The 23,995-nt window shown below is 33.2% G+C and overlaps 1 protein-coding gene across 5 annotated transcripts in view; it reads left to right on the top strand.

Moving 5' to 3' along the window:
• Positions 1-23,995, top strand: part of SANBR (SANT and BTB domain regulator of CSR) — a 70,764-nt gene that overhangs the window by 13,117 nt on the left and 33,652 nt on the right. For 3 of the 5 annotated variants that reach the window (XM_036996639.2, XM_036996643.2, XM_073212751.1), the window contains 9 exons: positions 2,821-3,007; positions 3,830-3,923; positions 5,880-6,118; positions 9,408-9,466; positions 10,828-10,988; positions 12,019-12,105; positions 12,219-12,329; positions 14,311-14,434; positions 17,091-17,243. In XM_036996639.2, the coding sequence (XP_036852534.1) occupies positions 2,821-3,007; positions 3,830-3,923; positions 5,880-6,118; positions 9,408-9,466; positions 10,828-10,988; positions 12,019-12,105; positions 12,219-12,329; positions 14,311-14,434; positions 17,091-17,243 (1,215 nt within the window). The remainder of the gene's footprint in view (positions 1-2,820; positions 3,008-3,829; positions 3,924-5,879; positions 6,119-9,407; positions 9,467-10,827; positions 10,989-12,018; positions 12,106-12,218; positions 12,330-14,310; positions 14,435-17,090; positions 17,244-23,995) is intronic. The other 2 variants (XM_073212761.1, XM_073212770.1) reach the window with 2 other exon arrangements.

Here is a 23,995-nt window from a genome sequence, read left to right as displayed (position 1 = left end):
GTAAAGATGGGAGTATTGATTACATAATATTTCAAAATGTTTACACTTCCATAGCTTTTTTTTTAATTGACGTACAATTGATATAAATCTTAAATTGGTTTCAAATATACAATACCGTGGTTCAGCAGTTACCCACATTCTTGAAATGCACTTTAAAATGGTTGGAAATCAAAACTTTTTTCCTTTCATTTGTTATACTTTGTAGTATCTCCATGCTTTGTGTTAAGTACTATAAATACGCACAGCCCTAGAAAAGCAACCAAAAGAAAAACATTACCATTTCTGTTAGTAATTTAATTATTTTATTTTATTGAAGTATAGTTGATATACAATATTGTATTGGTTTCAAGTACACAGTACACATTGGTTCAACAGTTATACACATTATTAAATCCTCACCCCAACTAGTGCAGTTACTATCTGTCAACACAGAATGATGTTACAGCACCAGTGGCTGTATTCTCCATGCAACAGTTCCATCCCCATGACCAAGTTATATTATGACTGAGATTTTTGTGCCCTTTTATCTGCCTTACCTTCCCTTCCCACCCCAACCACTCCCTCATGGTAACCACCAGTCACTTCTTGGTGTCTCTGAGTCTACTGCCATTATGAGTCTACTGTTATGTCCATTTTGTTTTGTTTTGTTTTGCTTTTATATTCCACAAGTAAGTAAAATCATATGGTATTTGTCTTTCTCTGCCTGGCTTATTTCACTTAGCATAATACCCTCTAGGTCCATCCATGTTATCACAAATGCAAGGTTTCTTTCTTTTTATGGCAGAATGATATTCCACTCTGTATATGTACTACATCATCTTTATCCATTCATCTAGTGATGGACACTTTGGTTGTTTCCATATCTTGGCTATTGTAAATAATGCAGCAGTAAACATAGGGTTGCATATATCTTTTTGAATCAGGAGTTTTGTTTTCTTTGGGTGAATTGCTAGGAGTGGAGTGACTTGGTCAAATAGTATTTCTATTTTTAGTTTTCTGAGGAACCTCTATACTGGTTTCCACAGTGGCTGCACCAATTTACATTCCCACCAGCAGTGTAGAAAGGGTCGCTTTTCTCCACATCCTTGCCAACACTTGTTATTTATTGTCTTCTAGATAGTAGCCATCCTAACTCATGTGAGATGATGTTTCATTGTGGTTTTGATTTGCATTTCCCTGATGATTACCGATGTGGAGCTCATGTGCCTATTGGAATCTGTATTTCTTCTCTGGAAAAAATGTCTGTTCAGGTCTTCTGCTTATTTTTTAATCAGGTTGTTCTTTTGATGTTGAGGCATCTGAGTTCTTTATATATTTTAAATGTTAATCCCTTATTTGATAAATCATTTATGAATATATTCTCCCTTACTGTAGGATGCCTTTTTGTTCTGTTGATGGTGTCTTTGCTATACAGAAGCTTTTTGGGTTTGATGTAGTCCACTTGTTTATATTTTATTTCATTTCCCTTGCACTTACATAGCTTTTAAATGCCTTTTTAAAAAAGTATTACTTCACTTTTCAAAAGACTGGCATTTCTTCATGGCACAGTTAGTTGACCCTTGAACAATATGGGTTTGAACTGTGCAGGTTCACGATTCAAATGGAAAATTTTCTGCAGATTTGCAACAATTTGAAAAAATATTTTCTTTTCTCTACCTTACTTTATTGTAGAATACAGTATATAATACATATACACAATATGTGTTGATTGACTAGTCATGTTATCAGTAAGGCTTCTCATCAACAGTAAGTTATTAACAGCTAGTTTTTGGGGAGTCAAAAGTTATATTTGAATTTTCAACTGTGCCCCAGGGTCAGCGTCCCTAACCTCCACATTGTTCAACAGTTAACTGTAATAGTAACAATCTAAATAGTCCTTACCGAAGATAGTGTTTAATGTCTAGTAGGTACTTGATAAATATTTGTCAATGCCATACTCAATGCATTTGTTCATTTACTATATACACATATACATGGTATATATTTTTCTCCTTTTGCACCTCCCGAATTGCTTGGTCTACTATAGAATTTGTCATGTTGATGTTGATGGAAACTCAAAAATGAGTGCTGTAACAGTATTGTTTGACCAAGACCCACAGTAAGGAAGACATTATGTTGTGACCTAGTACAAACAGAGAGAGAACATTTTCATAAAGGAATACTAAACCTTATCATGCTTAATACACTCCTGATATTTTCTAATTTACAGTATTTTATTTCTTATTTTTTCCCAGTTACTAATCTGGACCTTCTATATTGATTCCATGCCTAATAGATTAAGGGAAAATACTGTGTTAGAACAAACTATGCCCAAATATGTGACCATGAAGTATTACTCTACCACATTTTATGCAAGGTGAACCTCAGTGTTAGTAAGAATAAGTCTTCATTATTTTAATTAAAAAATTTAGTGGCAGTAATCAGATATTTTTTGGTTTTCTTTCCATTGAAGTTGAGAATTTGGTCTTATTCCTGGTGAAAACTCAGTTAATGTAAAAATTAAAGCCCAATTAACTAAATTATTAATACTGTCAACTGATATTAGAAGCAGACCACAGGGAAATATGGCTAATAAAGACATTCTTCATTTTTCACAAAAGCTTAAGTATATTATGCCTTTGAGTGAAAGTGTATTAAAAAATTCTACGTTGAATTAAAAAAAAAAAGCCAGAGGCTTTTGTATATTGAAATATGTGCTAATTTTCTAGATGTTACTCAATGGGCTAATATTCGCTTATAAAAAATTATTATAGAAAATTATCTTTAAATGGAAGACATTATCTTCTCATTTAAAATTTCCTTCCTTTTATATCATTACAGTGTGCAAAAAGGTTTGATGAATTGAAAAGCAGTGGAAGCTCACCTGTTGACAACCAGTATAACCCCCTAATGGCTGCTGGAGAGAATCCAATTGAAAGTTTAGCCATGTATATCAAATCCTCACTTCTTGAGACACCAGGCGAATTTCAGGAGACTTCAGTTGGTCAGGATGCAGTTTCCAAAACAGGTAAGGTTTTTAAAATAAAAAAACAGTGCTTGTCCTTATGAAAATTCTGTAATATATTATGCATTCCAATCAACTTTCCTTTATTTATGTAAAGACTATTATAAACATTAATAGAAAAATCTATTAGTATTTTTATCTTCCTGAATTTTAGAAATTGGTTCTTGTTATATTTGAAAAAATTTTTTAATGTTAATAACAGGCCAAACACTATGACCAAAAAACACTCTTTACTATATCAAAATTTATTACCCCAGTCTGTTAGCCTAGTTATGTTAAAAAATTTTAAGGGATTTAACCTATACCCTTTACTTAATATTTTTTACTGAGAGAACCTTGCTTGTCTCTCATGTTATCTTTTTTTTAGTACCCTTCAGTGCAGTCAACAATAGCTTCAAATGAAGCAGCATCTGGGTAGAAGAGATGTTTTCTACAACTATGTTGGGAATAATAACTGGTTTTAGAAATCCTGAGTAGTGAATTATTTTAATCTCAGCAGCAAGAGTATTGATATAAAAATTTGCTTCAGGAAGGGAAAACTATATTGTTATGACTTTTGAACATTTGGCCCCATCTGTACATACCATATCAATATTTTTTAAATCTTCAGTGTAATGTTAGCAGTTTGTGATCTCTTTTTGTACAGTTTCTTCTACATACCTTCAAAAGTATTAAAGGAAATGCCACCTGAAAAATTTCAATCTTTAACTAGCCTTGGAATTCATGCATTTACAGTATAACCATTCAATAAGTTAAAAACCCTGTCTCAGCTAGAAATGCTAACCTTCCTGCTTTTTTTTGTATGTGTTTGTTTCTGTATTTAAGGAAGACATAGTATAGCTTCCACAAGGAATTGTTCTTCAGAAAGTGAAAATTGTACTACTCGTAATGGTGGAGAAAAGACTGAAGAATCTGAAGGGTAGGAGGCTGGTCTTTGCTAGATAAGATTTAATCTGAATATCAACTTTAAATTATAAAATATATGATTGGGATTGTATATATAAATTACCATAATTTAGTAATTTCATATTATACAATTTCTGAAACCATTGAAATCAGGTTAGTTCTTTTGCTGAACTGTGAACAGTTGCTGGATACCTAAACTTATGGCTTATTCATGTCATTTATGAATTGGACTACAGTTTTCCATTTTAAAAATTCATTTTCATTTTTGTAAATATTAGAAATAGCATCAGTTAACATAAAGCTTTGAATAATAAATTTCAAATACCAAAGAAGAATCTCTGCCATTAGTTCCCCAATGTTGTTAAAACTATTTTAGAACTATTTGAATATAATTGCTCATTAGAGAAACATGTAATAATTATATCTTTCAATATATTTCAAGTTTTGATAATTTTCTACTCTTTTGTATATTTTACATACAATAAACTGCACATATTTTAAATGTTCATTTTGATGGGTATACATGTAACCATCACTCAGTGAGACATAGAACATTTTCATCATCTCTCAAAGTTCCTTTCTGTTTTTTCAGTTTTGATACTATTTTTCTAACAGCTTTATTGATGTATTAATATATAATTTACATATTTATATACCATAAAATTAACCCTTTTGAAAAAGTTCTGGAAATGGATGGTGATGGTTCTGGAGATGGATGATGGTAACAATGTAAATCTACACTTAAAAATCGCTAAAATGGCAAATTTTATGTTAAGTACATTTTGCCACAATAAAAAAAATTCACATTTTTAAAGTGTATAAAGTGGTGATTTTCAGTTTACTCATAGATTTTTAACTGACTGGTTTGTTTGTTGGCACAAAAAAGTATGAGGTAATGTTTTTACTGGCATTATCTAGTATTTCTTATTGAGGTCCAAAAATCCACAGAAAATGTTACACTTCATTTTATCAGGCATTACTTTTTTACATTTTGACCATAATTTCTTTGGAAGAACAATTTGCAAAGAGTTATTTAAATTCCTTTAACTTCGATAGAGTGTTGATTAATAATACATTTTCTAGTAGCCCAATTTTATTTCAAATGTAATTTTTTTCTATTAGAAATATATGAAATTCAATTAAACACACTTTACATTCATATTTAACATAGAACAGTGTATCTCTTCCTATTCTCTTCCTTTAGTAATGACATGAAGGCATTTCTGGATCACACTGATGGTCTTTTTGAGGTGATATAATTTTTACAGGAAAATGAATTCAAGGAGTATATGGTTTTTGAAGCAATCTTTCTGACTTATCATATAAACAAATTATTTTTTAAATAATGTAAATGAACACATTGTAGTCTTAATCCTTTTAACTACATTTACTAATTTATATTTAATGAATTCCTAGAAACAACTTTCTTCCTGTTACAAATAACTAAGTAGCCATGCTAATTTTTAGATCTTTAATGAATAACTTTTTTTATCTTATTAAAAGTAAGAATATTTTACTGTTTAATCCTATTCTCCTCATACTCATAACCATGAATAAGTGCTATTTTATGTTCCTCAAAAGAAATAGAATGTATTATTTAATTTTTCTCTGTGAATTGGTATTATTTTTAAAGCCCTTTAATTAATTTATAAAAATAAAATTTAAGCCATGTAAATTATTAATCCTATAGTAAAAATATTTTTTATTTTTAAACTATAAACTTGTTAAGCTTAATAACTTAACCTATTATGTTAATTAACAGTTCAACTAAAATTAGTCACAATCTAAGATAAGGATCAAGTTAGCAAGATACTTAAACAAAAATTCTAAATGTCAAACCCCAGTAAACTGAGTTGTGGTTAGAACTTTCAGAAACATCTTGTTCTTGTACTTCCAATAAATGTCAATATTCTCATCTCCTTTTCTAGAACTCTAATAATTTCATTTCTGTGTAACATTTTTTATAAAGGCCAAACATGGTGATCCATGTATGTGATGAAGCAAAAAACTTGAAAGAAGATTTTATTTGCCCACGAGATCTTTTGATATCAGAAATGAAGTACTTTGCTGAATATTTGTCTATGGATGCTCAACGCTGGGAAGAGGTGGACATTTCAGTTCATTGTGATGTTCACATTTTCAACTGGTTGATAAAATATGTTAAAAGGAACACTAAGGAAAATAAAGATGGTGAGATGCCCACTTTAGGTAAAAGACAGTCTGTTGCTTATTTTGTAGTGCAGTTTGCATGTCACCTGGTAGTTGCTTCAGGACAAACATAAAATGCAGGAAATTAGACATTAGTATTTATGCTCAGATTAGTAACTGCCTTTTAGGAAACTGGTATCTCATCCTTTTCTTTAGCAAATTATAGTGATGTTTTGTGATAAACGTCTCTACATCAGCAGTTCTCTCTGGGTGAATCTTAGACCAGGTGCTGGTGTCCTAGTGATACTTTTAGAGGATCCGTGAGGCCAAGACAGTTTCCATAATAATTGTACCAAGGTGTTATTTGTCTTCCTTTCTGTGTTGACATTAGTTCAAATGGTACAGAAGAAAAGGAAGGTAAAACTGTTGGAGCTGTAGCTTGCAGACTGTATGAGTGTTTATTGTATTCTTCAATACCATTTACTCATAATGAAAAGGAAAAAAAGAAAAGAAAAAAATCCAGTTTTTCTTAAGAATGTCCTTGATGAAGCAGTAAAAATTACTAAATTTATTAACTCTTGACCCTTGAGTAAACCTCTTTTTAATAATCTACATGATAACACGGAAAGTGTGCTTCTGCTGTGCACCATAATATGATGTTCGTATTGAGGAAAAGCACTCGGTCAGTTGTTTGAGCTGCAAACTAAGCTAGCTACTTTTTTAAAAACACAAAACCATTTTTACTTGAAAGAATGACTGACAAATTATAGTTGTTTGGACTTGGGCATTTGGCAGACATTTTCTTGAAAATGAATTAAGTGAGCTGGTCAACTAAAGGGAAACAACCATCAGTATTTGTTGCCAATGATGAAATTCAAACTTGCAAGTGAGAATTAGAGTTTTGGAAATCTTTTATCTCCTTCCATGTGCTTGACAGTTTGTCAGTATCTAAAAACATTTCTGGTGAGAATGGTGGTCATATTAATGAATGTGATTTTTTAATATTTACAATGAAATGTTTCAGCATTTGGAAGATCTACATAATTCATTGAGTCAGTATTTTCCAAATGACCAATGCATGTTCTATTCAAATTTGAGAGCAATCAATGGATTTTGAGGTAACAGAATAAGAACAGTTCAGTGATAAGATTTCAGATTCCATTGCAACTAACTTTTAAGAAACTACCATTTGTCAAGTTTTGATGTAACATCAAAGACTACCCACAAATTTTTTTTCAATTCCTTTTTTTTATTAAGGTATCATTGATATATAATCTTATGAAGGTTTCATATGAGCAATATTGTGGTTACTACATTCCCCCTATTAATCAAGTCCCTACCATATACCCTGTTACAGTCACTGTCTATCAGCATAGTAAGATGCAATAGAGTCACTACTTGTCTTCTCTGTGCTATACTGCTTTCCCTGTGACCCCCCCTACATTATGTATGCTAATCATAATGCCCCTTAATCCCCTTCTCCCTTCCTTCTGCCCCCCTTCCCCTACTCCTTCCCTTTGGTAACTGCTAGTCCCTTCTTAGAGTCTGTGACTCTGCTGCTGTTTTGTTCCTTCAGTTTTGCTTTGTTGTTATACTCCACAAATGAGTGAAATCATTTAGTACTTGTCTTTCTCCACCTGGCTTATTTCTGAGCATAATACCCTCTAGCTCCATCCATGTTGTTGCAAATGGACTACCCACAAATTGAATGTAGAAGCAGATAAGAGAATCTAGCTGTCTTCTTATTAAGTCAGACATTGAAGAGATAAGCAAAAAATGTCAGTGTTACTCTTCCTGTTAAATTTTTTTTCATACTGGAAAATATACATTATATTTTCATAAAAATATGTTAACATATAATGAGTTTATTATTTATAGTTCTTTTTAAATGAATATTTTAAATTTTTTTCTGTTCTAATTTCTAATATGGTAAATAGTGATAGATACAGCCTATATAATCAAAAGCTCCTTAGGATTCTCGGTTTTTAAGATATTAAAGAGGTCTTGAGATTGAAAGTTTGAGAACCAGTGTTCTAGATGATAGGGAGAATAATTACCAAGTAATCTTACATTAGACATAAACTTAAATGAGAAATCACACTTGTGTTTTAAGAAAGCCTTTCTGTGCACTGGAATTGCTATATACAGCACCACCAAAATGTTTCTAAATTCTTATTAGCAAATAAATCTATACTCACAGTGTAAGAGTTTTCTGGAGAAGTGTATAATTTATTACATTTTAGTGACCAAATTAATGTAAAAGGTTTCTAGTAGTCCTTAAATAAAAATTACAAGATTCCTAAATCAAAATTTTCAACCAGAACACCCAGACCACCCTGATATGAAAAATACATATGAAATAATAATCAAAATATGTAGAGAGAAAAAATATTGTTTGATCCAGGATATTTACGTGTATAGTAGATGTAAAAGAAATGGAGCAAAACTAGTCATCCTATCATTTTCTACCTTAAATCAATGGCTACAAATGTAAATTTTTATGAGAGCAATTTTTATTCTAACCAGGGAAATTTAGACTGCTTAATTAAATCTCTAATAATCCAGACAGTGGGTTTTAACTGGAATGGATTCTATTACAGTTCTGTGAGGAACTTTTTCACCAGCTCCTTCCTCCCATCACTGTTTCCATTTGAGATTTGTTATTTAAAGAAAGATTAAGACTATTTATTTTAAGGATTGCCTGCATAGTACTTTGTTTTGAAGGACTGTCTTAGTACCATAAGGGTAAAAATCAGTGTTTTCTTTTTTTTTAAATATACCTCATGGGAGGTAACTTAGGTTTACTGAAACAGTAGTGTCAGCCAGCATCCCTCTTCCCCCAGTTATGCTTCTGAAGGCTCACCTCAGTCTGCCTTTAGGAAGTAACTTTAGTACTTCCACAGTAGCAAGTTTTATGTTATCTTTCAGAATCTTCTTGATTAAATATTCATTCCTTACAAGCTTTTGAAATAATTTCACTAATAACAAGTGCTCTCATTAATCATTAAATAAAATTCTCACTGTGATTTTTTTAGGATGACATATTCTCAATTGTAATTATCTTTTTCCTTGATTTAGTTAAGCAGAAGTTTGCATGTGTTCTATTTTTAGCTGGGGTCTTTTTACTTTATATTAATCTAATTACAAGGCAAATTTTCTGTGCATTTTCTCCATACCCTGTTTTAGCCTTTGGTTTCTTTCTTGCATGTATCTAAGTTATATGGCTTAGTAAGGTTATAATAAATCATTCTTATAAGGTAACATACTCTTTTAAGGTGAGAAGGAACCTGTTCTGAGGAGACTAAGGTACAAATCAAAAGGAGAATTTAATTTTTTCCTTTTTTTTTAGAGCCAGGAAATGTCATTTCAATTCTTATTTCTTCAGAGTTTTTGAAAATGGATTCATTGGTAAGTATTAATAAAAGATCCAGCTCTTCTATTCACCTGTGTTTGATTTAACATGTAAACTGATTTTTCCTCCAAATGTCTAGAAATTTCTAAGACTTCTTACTGAAGTAGTTGTTAATTCAAGAGTGTGATGCCATTAGAATAAACCGTTCCTATTTGGAGGTACTTTGTTCTTTTGGGAGGGGGTTAGACTATGTATCATTTGTATATTATACCTTTAATGCAAGTAGTTTGTCCTCAAGTAGGAGCTCACTGTTGTATTAGATGAAACTAGATGGAGTTAACTTTATCAGATTTTGCTCTAAAACCAAATTAAATGAAAATTAATTGGAATATATTTGTCCGTTTAAGTAATTTCTTTAAGTATGTTTTGTTTATTTTTGTCTTTATAATTCAGTGAATTCAGCACATATACTTAACTATTAAACAATGTAATTTTATATGTATAAACCAGATGCTCATGTCTATTGTTTAAGAGTAGTTAATGAAACATAACAGTGCTGAATATTCTTATATGTATCAAGCTCTAAAATTAAATTTCATTTTTTTAATTTAATAAATTTCTTTATCATTTCAAGTGATGTTTCTATGGTTTTACTTTAAACAAATATTTGCTTTTAGCCCCTGGTGAAACCACAGAGGCAGAGTACTCCTTGCCATGTTAACAGATGTAAAGTTTTTTCATTTAGTTCTTTGGATTTTTACTAGTTCCCTATATCCTTTCTACTCCTTAGTTGCTCTTCACTCAGTTACAGGTATTAATTGTTTTAAGGAAGGGTTTCAGAAAAAACAGAGACTAAAAGAGTCCTTCACCTTTGGGTTTTGAAATCTGAGCCCTAAAGGATAGTTTTTATGCCATAAACAAAATATTTGGATGAATACATGGTTAGCCAGTGCTAGTTTTCCCAAAACACAAATCTGTCCTAATCAGTAAATCCCTCAGGTTGGAGAAAGGAGAAGACAGTCAAAGAGCAAGTGCAACACAACTGAGAAAACCCTGAAGTGACTGAAGTTATGCTTCTGCCACTCAGAAATGGAGGCTTAAAATTTCCACTAAATTGATTATAGTCACATATTCTGTACACTTGAGTTTGAGGACTCAGATTTATACTTGCCACAACCACAAAAGATATCATTGCGTTATTGTTTAAAATATGCTAATAAGATAAAAAAACTATTTTTCTAGTACATATATGTGTTTTTACAAATTTCACATGCTAGACCACTTTGGAATAGTGTAGATTAACCCAAATAGCAAAATCCAGGCTTTTAATGAATTTCATCTTTGAACAGTATTAATATGATAATATCATGCATGGTACTTTTTACAGCATTCATTTTCTATTCTGTGTTTTTCTTAGGTTGAGCAGTGTATTCAGTATTGCCACAAAAACATGAATGCCATAGTAGTCACCCCATGCAATATGAACTGTATTAATGCAAATCTTCTTACGCGTATAGCTGATCTGTTTACACACAATGAAGTTGATGATTTAAAGGACAAGAAAGATAAGTTCAGGAGGTAATGTTTAAAATTTAATTTTTAACCTAATTTTCCTGTTAGAAGAAACATATTTCAACTTAATTTTAATGAATTATTCTATTTTTAGAATAGGTTTAGAAGTATTTTTATTTTAAATGAAGTAAAATTTACCCAGAGCAGATAGCTCAAGATAAAATTAGCAACAAGTGATTTTTCTTGTATAATGTATATAAAAGCATACTGTAATAGTGAATTATGTTAAAAATTATTAATACAGGTTTTAGTATAAAGGGAAAGAGTGGTATGATATATCTCAATGGTTAGGAGCTTAGTTCAGCTTTGGGGCTGTTTAGGACATAGCACAGAGGGTGTACTTTATTCTGAGTGTGAATGGAAGCAGAGGAGTGGCATGATCTGATTTGTTTTTAAGCAGTCATTCTGGTTGCTATGTGGAGGATAGACTGTAAGGATAAGGGAAAGAAGGAGACCTATGAGCCTGGCAGTAGTCTAGTGAGAGATGAAAGGGTTTGGACTAGGGTAGAAGCAGTGGAACTGAAAAGAAGTAGGTGAATTCAAAGTGTGTTATTAGGAAGATTTGACAGATTTTCAAATGGAATGATGTGGGAAGAGAGAATATTCTACGATAATTATTAGGTTTTAAAGTTGAACAGCTAAGTGGATGGTAGTGCCCTTAATAGGAACAGGAAAGATTGGGGTGAGGGGAATCAAGAGATGGTCTGGGTCTTGTGAAGATTATTTAATATACTTGCTGGACATCCTCAATCTTGACTAGTCTGGTAAAAAAGAACTAAAGCATGGTAGATACCTTGTGAAAATAAATTCCTATTTTTTCTTGCATAAATAAATTCCTGATGAAGCAGTTCTTGGTAGTAGGTTTATTTACTTAGAATACTAAAAATATATTATAAATTCCCAAAGAGAAGCTCTCTAAGGATTTATTAATTTTATTTTCTTCATGTGCAGCTGGGTCAGTGCTCGTTTTCATCACTATTAAGTGACTTTAGTAAAGTAAATGTAGAAAATTAATTTGTTGGTCCTTTGTTAATAGTAAACTTTTTTGTAAGAAGATTGAGAGACTCTTTGATCCTGAGTACTTGAACCCAGATTCTCGGAATAATGCAGCAACCTTATATAGGTACGATAATGTGTTTTTCTTTGATACACCAATATAATGCAGCTAAATTATTTAATTTTTACTACATTTAAAATTTTCTTCTTGGATGTTTCTGTATCTCCTTTGTGTTACAGATGCTATTTGTGTAAGAAACTTTTAACAAAAGAAACAGAACGAAGAATTTCTTGCATTCCTGGAAAAATCAATGTGGATCAACATGGAAATATTATCTACATTCACATAAGGTATAGTGGAAATAAAATACAGCTTTTTAAATGTGAATTACTGGTGTATTTATAAAAGCATAATTACTACAAGAAATAGAATAACATCTTTTCTGCACATGATCCAACTTTTTAAAGGTCTTACTTTCAAAAGAAAGTTGTAAAAGCCATATTTTATTTACTGAGTAAATTTCATGATTTTTTAAACTTTAAAATAGTAGAAATTTTTGTGCATTTATCTTGAAATACATTCTGGTCAGCACCATTAAAATGATTCTTTTCACTAACAAATTTTAGTTGTCCATACAAGTGTTATATTGAATTTGACAGAACCAAATTTATTTTCAGGTGGATTTTGGCAAATAAGGAAAATTGTCTTTAAAACTGGATTTTCCATAATCTATCCTTCATACTTTTTCAAATTCCATTAATACATGATCCCATTTTATTCCCCTTTAAGTTCAAAACCAGTTCTCTTTCTGAGTTGGAGGGAGAGTGTTCTAAATTGCTTTAAGATCTCAGGAAAGCAGGAACTCTAAAATGTATATATTCTCTGACAATATCCTATTGCTAGGAATTTATGCAAAGAGGTAATGTTGAATTTATCCTGCCATGTAAAGAGGATTTATGAAAGCACTTAGGAAGGACATTTACTGCTGTATTGTTTAAATAGAAAAAAAAGTAAATACCCAAATGTTAAAACAAACTAAAATAAATCCATACAATAGTGTCTCTCTATAAAACACATCTTAATTCTTAATTTGCAGGCTTTGAGAATAATGTTGTAGATGAATATATACTTACATAGAAAGTTTCTAGTCATAAATCAAGTGGAAAAAAAACAGGTTATAAAACAAAACTAAAAATGTGTTTATTAAAATGTTAACTGTGGTTTTACCTTTCAGTAATGGTATATGGATGGTTTAGTTTTCTTTTTCCTTGTTCTTTTTTTCTGTATTAAAAATATACAGCACTTTAATTAAAGAGAAAACCCTACAAATGTTAGATTTCATATTTCAAACATTAAAACAGAAATACAGAGAAGTACATTTGACTCTAGTATTAATAGCACAGTCAATTTTTAAATGTTTCATTTTTCTCTCCATACAATATCAGGGAATCATTAGTTATTCAGAGCACTTAAAATTTTATACTTTTCTGTCTTGAGACTTGATTCAGTTTTTGAAAATTACTTCTATCTGACAGCAATAACTAGACGACTACTATGTGAAAAAATGATAAAACTTCAGCATTCATTTTTGTTTTATTTAAATTATTTTCCTGTAAGTCAGCTGTTGATGACATTTTAAAAATTGTCTTTAAATAACTTAAAAAAGATATGCTTTATAATTTGTAATAACATAACGACATTTTACTTGTTGAACTAAGAGCAAAAATAGTAAAAGTACAAAGGATAAAGGCACTTAGAAAAAAATAGGTACTTGAGTTACATATAACCATAGCAAATAGGGTTTTAAGCCTTTGCTATTTTTTTTAAGTTTATATTACTTAACTTAAAACTGTATATTACCAACAGCTGATTATATATTATTATATCACTCAATGACTAGAAAATGTCTATTGAAAAATAATATAAAGAACTAATCCGTTAATGAAATGTTTAGAATCACCAATAATTAATAACTTACTTTATATGTACAATTAGAATACAGGTTCCATTTAGCAACATATGCCTAAATCCCAAATGTTAGCCTGCTCAAACTGTATTCAATATAGTTAGTAAAATAATTTATCTAGCTTAGCAAAATAATTTGGCATTCAGTCTTGCATACCTTTTTCTGTTGTCCACAGAAAGGAAGTTTGAGTTTCCACACAAACTCCCAAATGATGTTTTATCTACCATTCAATGTAGTGCATCCCACAGCCATCATTTGGGGAATATTCTTGGAAATAAGCAACAAATTTAAAAATATTTGCTTAAAACAAACTGTCTATATTGCTTGCTTGTAAAATAGTATGAAGTTGCGTCTCTTTTCCCTAGAGATAAGACTTGGGATGTTCATGAGTATTTGAATAGTCTTTTTGAAGAATTAAAATCTTGGAGAGATGTGTATTGGCGCTTATGGGGAACAGTCAACTGGCTAACTTGTTCGAGATGTTATCAGGTGAGGTTTTCTAAAAAATATTCTTCTCTGTAAACAGTGAGAGCAGACTCTTTTAATATATGCTGTTTAAGTAGTATGTTTGGATTTTTTGGACAATATCTGCATCTTTTTAAAGAAACTGTGGTTGAGCCTTGAACAATGCAGGGGTTGGGGTACTGATGCTCTGTATGGTCAGAAATCCGTGTATAACTTTTGACTCCCCAAAAACTTAACTATTCACAGCCTACTGTTGACTGGAAGCTTTACTTATAACATAAACAGTTGATTAACACATATATTATATGTTATATGTAGTATATACTGTATTCTTACACTTAAGCTACAGAAAAGAAAATGCTTTTTTCAAATTGTTATACATCTCTCCAAAAACTTTCCAATATTTTTATTGAAAAAAATCCTCATGTAAGTAAATCCATACTGCTCAAACCTGTGTTGTTCAAGGGTCAGCCTTAGTGGTAAAAAGGACAGTGCTATGTTTATGCCTCTTTTTTATTTTCATTGCTGAAACAATCAATGCCTTGCCAATCTTTAGAAAACCAACAGGTTTTAAGTGATCAAATCCATTTTTTCCACTGGAAAAAAACAAACAATTCTTATTGCCTTTAATTATTTCTATTTAAACTTTCTCTGTTGCCCATAAATTTTCATAGAAATTCAGAAGCACCTTTGCAGATAGGAGGCTATTGATATGTGCCCTCTTTGTTATAACAGTTGTATCCCCAATAAGGTTTTGTTCATTCTTTATAGGTCACAATCATTCCTAATTAGTCTTATGTATAAATCCAGAGTGTTCTACATACATTTTTTGTGATATCCCTAATATCCTGCCTCTGGTAATTTTCCTTGCACTTGGGTAATGATTTTCAGTAGAGGGAAAGGAAGAGCAGCTTTTATCAAAACCCAATAGTGAGATTTTTCAAACTGTTTAAATTTCAAACTGTTTAAATTTCAAACTCAGTGGACTTCCCATGCCTCTACAATATTTTACACCAACTTCCTATGCCTCCACAATATTTAAAAATTGGATTTATTGATATGTAATTTATGTACAGCAAAATGTATGCTTATGCAGTAAAATTCTACCTTTTTATGAGGTTTGACAAATGTAAACAGTAATGTAACTACTACCACAATCAAAGCATAAACCCCTTCCATCACCCTAAAAAATTCCGCTGTGCCTCTTTTAGTCGATTCCTTCTTCCACCTCAGCCTCTGACAAACCGATCTGTTTACTATTTAGTTTTGACTTTTCCAGAATGTCATATAAATAGAATCATAATATTCAGCTGAGTCTAGCTTCTTTGACTTTACAAAATGGATTTGAAATTTATCTATGTTGTTGTATGTATCAGTTTACTCCTTTTTAGTGCTAGGTAGTAGACCATTGTATGAATGTATCACAGTATGTTTATCTGCTCATCTGTGAAAGACTTTGTAGTGTTTCTAGTCTGGGACCATTACACAGAAAGCAGCAGTAAACATTTCCATTCAGGTTTTCATGTGAACATAGGTATTTGTTTGTCTGGGGTGATTACCTAGAAGTAGGATTGCTGGATTGTGTGGTAAATGTTAGCTTAACATTTACCATGCCTAAGCGTTTTGCACTGCTACCAGCCTATATGAATCCAGTTATTCCACATCCTCACTAGCACTTGATAGTGTCAGGCTGTTTTTTGTTAAGCTTAATAGTATGTAGTGGTCCTCCTCATAGTAGAGTATCACTTATAATTAAGAATATTAGGCTTCTGAAACTTGACTTCTTTAGCATGTCAGAACAGAGAAAATTTGAGGGATTTTTTTCCCTTTTATAAGAAATTGAATATTGACTTATATATACTATTTATTATGAAGAGTTCATAAATTCACAGAATAGTTTGTATGTAAATTACTTTGTGTGTGAATATGTACCTTATAGCTTTCAACAGACTCAAAAAATTTTAATTAAAAATCATAATTGAAACCAATAAGAATTCTGAATAATAGACTATCTCTTTTATGTTCAAGATGAGTGCTTAAAACTGTTAATTTTGTTATTTTCTTAAATTATTTTACCATCTTATAAACATATCTGAAGCTTATATTAATTTTATAATTAAACCTTGATTAGGTTTTTCATCAATGATTCAGAATTACTCCATAGTTTCCATTAATACTAATGCTAAATATTTACCTTAAAAAATATCTCAAAGAATAATCAAATGAGGCAAGTTTTTATTTCATTTTTTTCACTGGAAAACATTTTTACATGACTGACCAATTGTAAAATTGGATGTACATCAAGATCCATTTAATTCATCTGAATTTTTAGTAAAGTGCTTTTGTTTTTGCTTTCTTAATAGCTTTATTGAGATGTAATTACATGCCACAAAATTCATGTTGTTTTATTTTTAATAAATTTCCAGAAATGTACAGCCATCACTACCATCCAATTTTAGTATATTTCTATCGACCTAAAAAGGTCCCTTCTAGTCATTTGCTGCCACTCCCCAATGTCATCTCTAACCCTAGGCAATCACTTTGTATCTCTAGAGATTTGCCTTTTCTGTACCTATTATGTAAATGGAGGATACAATATATGGTCTTGAGTAAAGTGTTTTTGAGAGGTATAATTTCATAGTGGGAATAATAATAGATTTTATATAATTCTTTTATTTAGGCATTTCTTTGTATAGAATTTTCACATTGTCAGTATCACTCAGAAACAGTGGTTTATCCTACTGCAGCCAGTTCATTGAGTACTGTTGGCACTGGAATTTATCCCTGCTGTAACCAAAAAGTTCTCCGGTTTGATCCCACTCAGCTTACAAAGGTAAATATTGAATGTTGCCCTTTTATAGTTTCAATGTTCACTAACACTTTTTATTTAAATCTTTCCTCCTTTTATTGTATTTTTGTTTTTGTTTTTGTTTTTTTGAGAGGGCATCTCTCATATTTATTGATCAAATGGTTGTTAACAACAATAAAATTCAGTATAGGGAGGTCAATGCTCAATGTACAATCATTAATCCATCTCAAGTCTAATTCTCATCAGTCTCCAATCTTCTGAAGCATAATCAACAAGTTCTTACATGGTGAACGAATTCTTACATAGTGAATAAATTCTTACATGGTGAACAGTACAAGGACATTCATCACAGAAACTTTCGGTTTTGATCACGCATTATGACCTATAAACAATCAGGTCAAATATGAATATTCGTTTCATTTTTGTACTTGATTTGTATGTTGATCCCACATTTCTCCCTTTATTATTATTATTATTTTTATTTTTAATAAAATGCTGAAGTGGTAGGAAGATGCAAGATAAAGATAGAAAACATAGTTTAGTGCTGTAAGAGGGCAAATGTAGATGATCAGATGATCAGGTGTGTGCCTATGGACTAAGTATTAATCCAGGCTAGACAAGGGCAGCAAAACATCCACGGATGGAGAAGATTTCTCTCAAAGCAGGGGGGGTGAGGTTCTGAGCCTCACCTCTGTTGATCCCCAAATTCTCACCTGATGGCCCCCCTGCGACTGTGCCTGTCTTAGGTTGTTCCTCCCTTGAGGAATCTTACCCGTCTCTGGCTAACCAGTCATCTTCCGGGGCCATACAGGGAAATGTAAAGTTGGTAAGTGAGAGAGAAGCCATATTGTTTGAAATGTTTAGCTTTTTACTTCTTTGCAGATTTATGCCCTGTGGCTTCTATGCCCAGCACTTGTCTCGAGGTATCTATACCACCTGGAGGAATTACGATACTCGGTAAATTCGATATGAGGCACGAATTCTATTTAAGGGTTGTAATTAGGAAGAAAGAAGAAAAGCTACAGATGTAGCATATGGAAGGAAACATGGGAGGATTGATTATTTCTTTGACATATCTTCTTGTAGAGTACCTTAAGTATGTATAGGTTTTAAACTACTAACTAATTTGCACACACATATTAACATAATAGGAATACGGTGACATAAACAAAGCAAATCTATAATTACCAGCCATCTCCAGTGAAGCCAAGAAAACCATTTAGGCACCCTAGGCATTTGTGAAAATTTGTCTATGATATGATGGATATTGTCCAACTGTACTTGAACAGTCTGAGAGAAATCTGACAAATTAAAGCAGCCCATTTCTGGGATCTGTTCACATCCCATATGTTCTTTTAACCGTAGATAGTCTATAGTCATAAGATTTTGGAGTGCTACACCTTGCACCCCTCCCAACTCCTGGTTGAGTTCCAACAGTACAGATCCGGTCAAATTCGTTGTCTCACTGTATGCACATGCCAGCCTAGACATCTCCCTTCTCATTCCTATGACAAGTCCAGGAGACAGTGGGGTGGACGCAGCCACGACCGCAGCATCACTCGGATCCCTGTGGAGGCTTTTTGATGATCATCCCCCGGCACAAGTCCTCCAGAGAGTGCTGATGCCGGAAGCTCCTCCTCATATCGTATCTTAGTTCATTTTCTGGGTATCCAAGCTAGGCCTTGATCTTCTGCATAGAAATAAACAGACCCTTTGCCCACACTTTGACATGCCCTCTATATCACTGTGCAGAACTCATTGGAGGTCAGCACACAGTAACTGCTTTTTTTTTTTTTTTATTGAGAGAAAGGAATATTATCAGAAAAGAGTACCTCCATAGCTGATCATCTGATACCCTTTAAGTGTTCAACATTAAGGATATTTAAAGCATGCGTTGATCTTTGATTTACCAGTAGTTTTATCCTATCAAGGAGTAATCCCCCTTTTCTTTCTTTCTTTCTTTTTTTTTTTTTTTTCAATTTTTAATCTACACTTACATGAAGAATACTATGTTTACTATGCTCTCCCCTATATCAGGTCCCCCCTAACAACCACATTACGGTTACTGTCCATCAGCTTAGCAAAATGTTGTAGAGTCACTACTTGTCCTCCCTGTGTTGTGCAGCCCACCCTCCCATTTCTCCCTCCCCCCCATGCATGCTAATCTTAATATCCCCCTTCTTCTTACCCCCCCTTATCCCTCCCTGCCCACCCATCCTCCCCAGTTCCTTTCCCTTTGGTACCTGTTAGTCCATTTTTGGGTTCTGTAATTCCGCTGCTGTTTTGTTCCTTTAGTTTTTCCTTTGTTCCTATACTCCTCACATGAGTGAAATCATTTGGTATTTCTCTTTCTCCGCTTGGCTTATTTCACTGAGCATAATACTCTCCAGCTCCATCCATGTTGCTGCAAATGGTTGGATTTTTCCACTTCTTATGGCTGAGTAGTATTCCATTGTGTATATGTACCACATCTTCTTTATCCATTCATCTACCGATGGACATTTAGGTTGCTTCCAATTCTTGGCTATTGTAAATAGTGCTGCGATAAACATAGGGGTGCATCTGTCTTTCTCAAACTTGATTGCTGTGTTCTTAGGGTAAATTCCTAGGAGTGGAATTCCTGGGTCAAATGGTAGGTCTGTTTTGAGCATTTTGATGAATCTCCATACTGCTTTCCACAATGGTTGAACTAATTTACATTCCCACCAGCAGTGTAGGAGGGTTTCCCTTTCTCCACAGCCTCGCCAACATTTGTTGTTGTTTGTCTTTTGGATGACAGCTATCCTTACTGGTGTGAGGTGATACCTCATTGTAGTTTTAATTTGCATTTCTCTGATAATTAGCGATGTGGAGCATCTTTTCATGTGTCTCTTGGCCATCTGTATTTCTTTTTTAGAGAACTGTCTGTTCAGTTCCTCTGCCCATTTTTCAATTGGGTTATTTGTTTTTTGTTTGTTGAGGCATGTGAGCTCTTTATATATTCTGGATGTCAAGCCTTTATCGGATGTGTCATTTTCAAATATATTCTCCCATACTGTAGGGTTCCTTTTTGTTCTATTGATGGTGTCTTTCGCTGTACAGAAGCTTTTCAGCTTAATGTAGTCTCACTTGCTCATTTTTGCTGTTGTTTTCCTTGCCCGGAGGGATATGTTCAAGAAGAGGTCACTCATGTTTATGTCTAAGAGGTTTTTGCCTATGTTTTTTTCCAAGAGTTTAATGGTTTCATGACTTACATTCAGGTCTTTGATCCATTTTGAGTTTACCTTTGTATATGGGGTTAGACAATGGTGCACTTTCATTCTCCTACATGTAGCTGTCCAGTTTTGCCAGCACCATCTGTTGAAGAGACTGTCATTTCCCCATTATATGTCCATGGCTCCTTTATCAAATATTAATTGACCATGTATGTTTGGGTTAATGTCTGGAGTCTCTAATCTGTTCCACTGGTCTGTGGCTCTGTTCTTGTGCCAGTACCAAATTGTCTTGATTACTATGGCTTTGTAGTAGAGCTTGAAGTTGGGGAGTGAAATCCCCCCCCCCACCATTTTATTCTTCCTTCTCAGGATTGCTTTGGCTATTCGGGGTCTTTGGTGTTTCCATATGAATTTTTGAATTTTTTGTTCCAATTCATTGAAGAATGTTGCTGGTAATTTGAGAGGGATTGTATCAAATCTGTATATTGCTTTGGGCAGGATGGCCATTTTGACAATATTAATTCTTCCTAGCCATGAGCATGGGATGAGTTTCCATTTATTAGTGTCCCCTTTAATTTCTCTTAAGAGTGACTTGTAGTTTTCAGAGTATAAGTCTTTCACTTCTTTGGTTAGGTTTATTCCTAGGTATTTTATTCTTTTTGATGCAATGGCAAATGGAATTGTTTTCCTGATTTCTCTTTCTATTGATTCATTGTTAGTGTATAGGAAAGCTACAGATTTCTGTGTGTTAATTTTGTATCCTGCAACTTTGCTGTATTCCGATATCAGTTCTACTAGTTTTGGAGTGGAGTCTTTAGGGTTTTTTATGTACAGTACCATATCATCTGCAAATAGTGACAGTTTAACTTCTTCTTTACCAATCTGGATTCCTTGTATTTGTTTTGTCTGATTGCCGTGGCTAGGACCTCCAGTACTATGTTAAATAACAGTGGGGAGAGTGGGCATCCCTGTCTGGTTCCCGATCTCAGAGGAAATGCTTTCAGCTTCTCGCTGTTCAGTATAATGCTGGCTGTGGGTTTATCATATATGGCCTTTTTATGTTGAGGTACTTGCCCTCTATTCCCATTTTGCTGAGAATTTTTATCATGAATAGATGTTGAATTTTGTCAAATGCTTTTTCAGCATCTATGGAGATGATCATGTGGCTTTTGTCTTTCTTTTTGTTGATGTGGTGGATGATGTTGATGGATTTTCGAATGTTGTACCATCCTTGCATCCCTGGGATGAATCCCACTTGGTCATGGTGTATGATCCTTTTGATATACTGTTGAATTCTGTTTGCCAATATTTTATTGAGTATTTTTGCATCTACATTCATCAGGGATAGTGGTCTCTAATTTTCTTTTTTGGTGCGGTCTTTGCCTGGTTTTGGTATTAGGGTGATGTTGGCTTCATAGACTGAGTTTGGGAGTATTCCCTCTTCTTCTATTTTTTGGAACACTTTAAGGAGAATGGGTATTATGTCTTCTCTGTGTGTCTGATAAAATTCCGAGGTAAATCCGTCCGGCCCCGGGGTTTTGTTTTTGGGTAGTTTTTTGATTACCATTTCCATTTCTTTGCTCGTAGTTGGTTTGTTTAACTTTTGTGTTTCTTCCTTGGTCAGTCTTGGGAGGTTGTATTTTTCTAGGAAGTTGTCCATTTCTTCTAGGTTTTCCAGCTTGTTGGCATATAGATTTTCATAGTAGTCTTTAATAATTCTTTGTATTTCTGTGGAGTCTGTCATGATTTTTCCATTCTCATTTCTGATTATGTTGATTTGTGTTGATTCTCTTTTTCTCTTAATAAGTTGGGCTAGAGGCTTATCTATTTTGTTTATTTTCTCAAAGAACCAGCTTTTGGTTTCATTGATTTTTGCTATTGTTTTATTCTTCTCAATTTTGTTTATTTCTTCTCTGATCTTTATTATGTCCCTCCTTCTGCTGACTTTAGGCCTCATTTGTTCTTCTTTTTCCAGTTTTGATAATTGTGATGTTAGACTATTCATTTGGGATTGTTCTTCCTTCTTCAAGTGTGCCTGGATTGCTATATACTTTCCTCTTAAGACTGCTTTCTCTGCGTCCCACAGAAGTTGGGGCTTAGTGTTGTTGTTGTCATTTGTTTCTATATATTCCTTGATCTCTATTTTGATTTGTTCATTGATCCATTGGTTATTTAGTAGCATGTTGTTAAGCCTCCATGTGTTTGTGAGCCTTTTTGTTTTCTTTGTAGAATTTATTTCTACTTATATACCTTTGTGGTCTGAAAAATTGGTTGGTAGAATTTCAATATTTTGGAGTTTACTGAGGCTCTTTTTGTGAGCTAGTATGTGGTCTATTCTGGAGAATGTTCCATGTGCACTTGAGAAGAAATGTATATCCTGTTGCTTTTGGATGTAGAGTTCTATAGATGTCTATTAGGTCCATCTGTTCTAGGGTGTTGTTCAGTGCCTCTGTGTCCTTACTTATTTTCTGCCCGGTGGATCTATCCTTTGGGGTGAGTGGTGTGTTGAAGTCTCCTAAAATGAATCCATTGCAGTCTATTTCCCTCTTTAGTTCTGTTAGTATTTGCTTCACATATGCTGGTCCTCCTGTATTGGGTGCATATATATTTAGAATGGTTATATCCTCTTGTTGGACTGAGCCCTTTATCATTATGTCGTGTCCTTCTTTATCTCTTGTTACTTTCTTTGTTTTGAAGTCTATTTTGTCTGATATTAGTACTGCAACCCCTGCTTTCTTCTCACTGTTGTTTGCCTGAAATATGTCTTTCCATCCCTTGGCTTTTAGTCTGTGCTTGTCTTTGGGTTTAAGGTGAGTTTCTTGTAAGCAGCATATAGATGGGTCTTGCTTTTTTATCCATTCTATTACTCTGTGTCTTTTGATTGGTGCATTAAGTCCATTTACATTTAGGGTGATTATTGAGAGATATGTACTTATTGCCATTGCAGGCTTTAGATTCGTGGTTACCAAAGGTTCAAGGTTAGCCTCTTTAGTATCTTACTGCCTAACTTAGCTCGCTTATTGAGCTGTTATATACACTGTCTGGAGATTCTTTTCTTCTCTCCCTTCTTATTCCTCCTCCTCCATTCTTCATATGTTGTGTGTTTTTTTCTGTGCTCTTTTTAGGGGTGCTCCCATTTAGAGCAGTCCCTGTAGGATGCCCTGTAGAGGTGGTTTGTGGGAAGCAAATTCCCTCAGCTTTTGCTTGTCTGGGAATTGTTTAATCCCGCCGTCATATTTAAATGATAGTTGTGCTGGATACAGTATCCTTGGTTCAAGGCCCTTCTGTTTCATTGCATTAAGTATATCATGCCATTCTCTTCTGGCCTGTAGGGTTTCTGTCGAGAAGTCTGATGTTAGCCTGATGGGTTTTCCTTTATAGGTGACCTTTTTCTCTCTAGCTGCCTTTAAAACTCTTTCCTTGTTCTTGATCCTTGCCATTTTAATTACTATGTGTCTTGGTGTTGTTCTCCTTGGATCCTTTCTGTTGGGGGTTTCTGTGTAATTCCGTGGTCTGTTCGATTATTTCCTCCCCCGTTTGGGGAAGTTTTCAGCAATTATTTCTTCAAAGAGACTTTCTATC

The sequence above is a fragment of the Manis javanica genome, chromosome 1, assembly GCF_040802235.1.
Source record: "Manis javanica isolate MJ-LG chromosome 1, MJ_LKY, whole genome shotgun sequence".
Classification (NCBI taxonomy): domain Eukaryota; kingdom Metazoa; phylum Chordata; class Mammalia; order Pholidota; family Manidae; genus Manis; species Manis javanica.
Note: the sequence above shows the minus strand (reverse complement) of the source record. Positions and strands in the feature narration are given on the sequence as shown.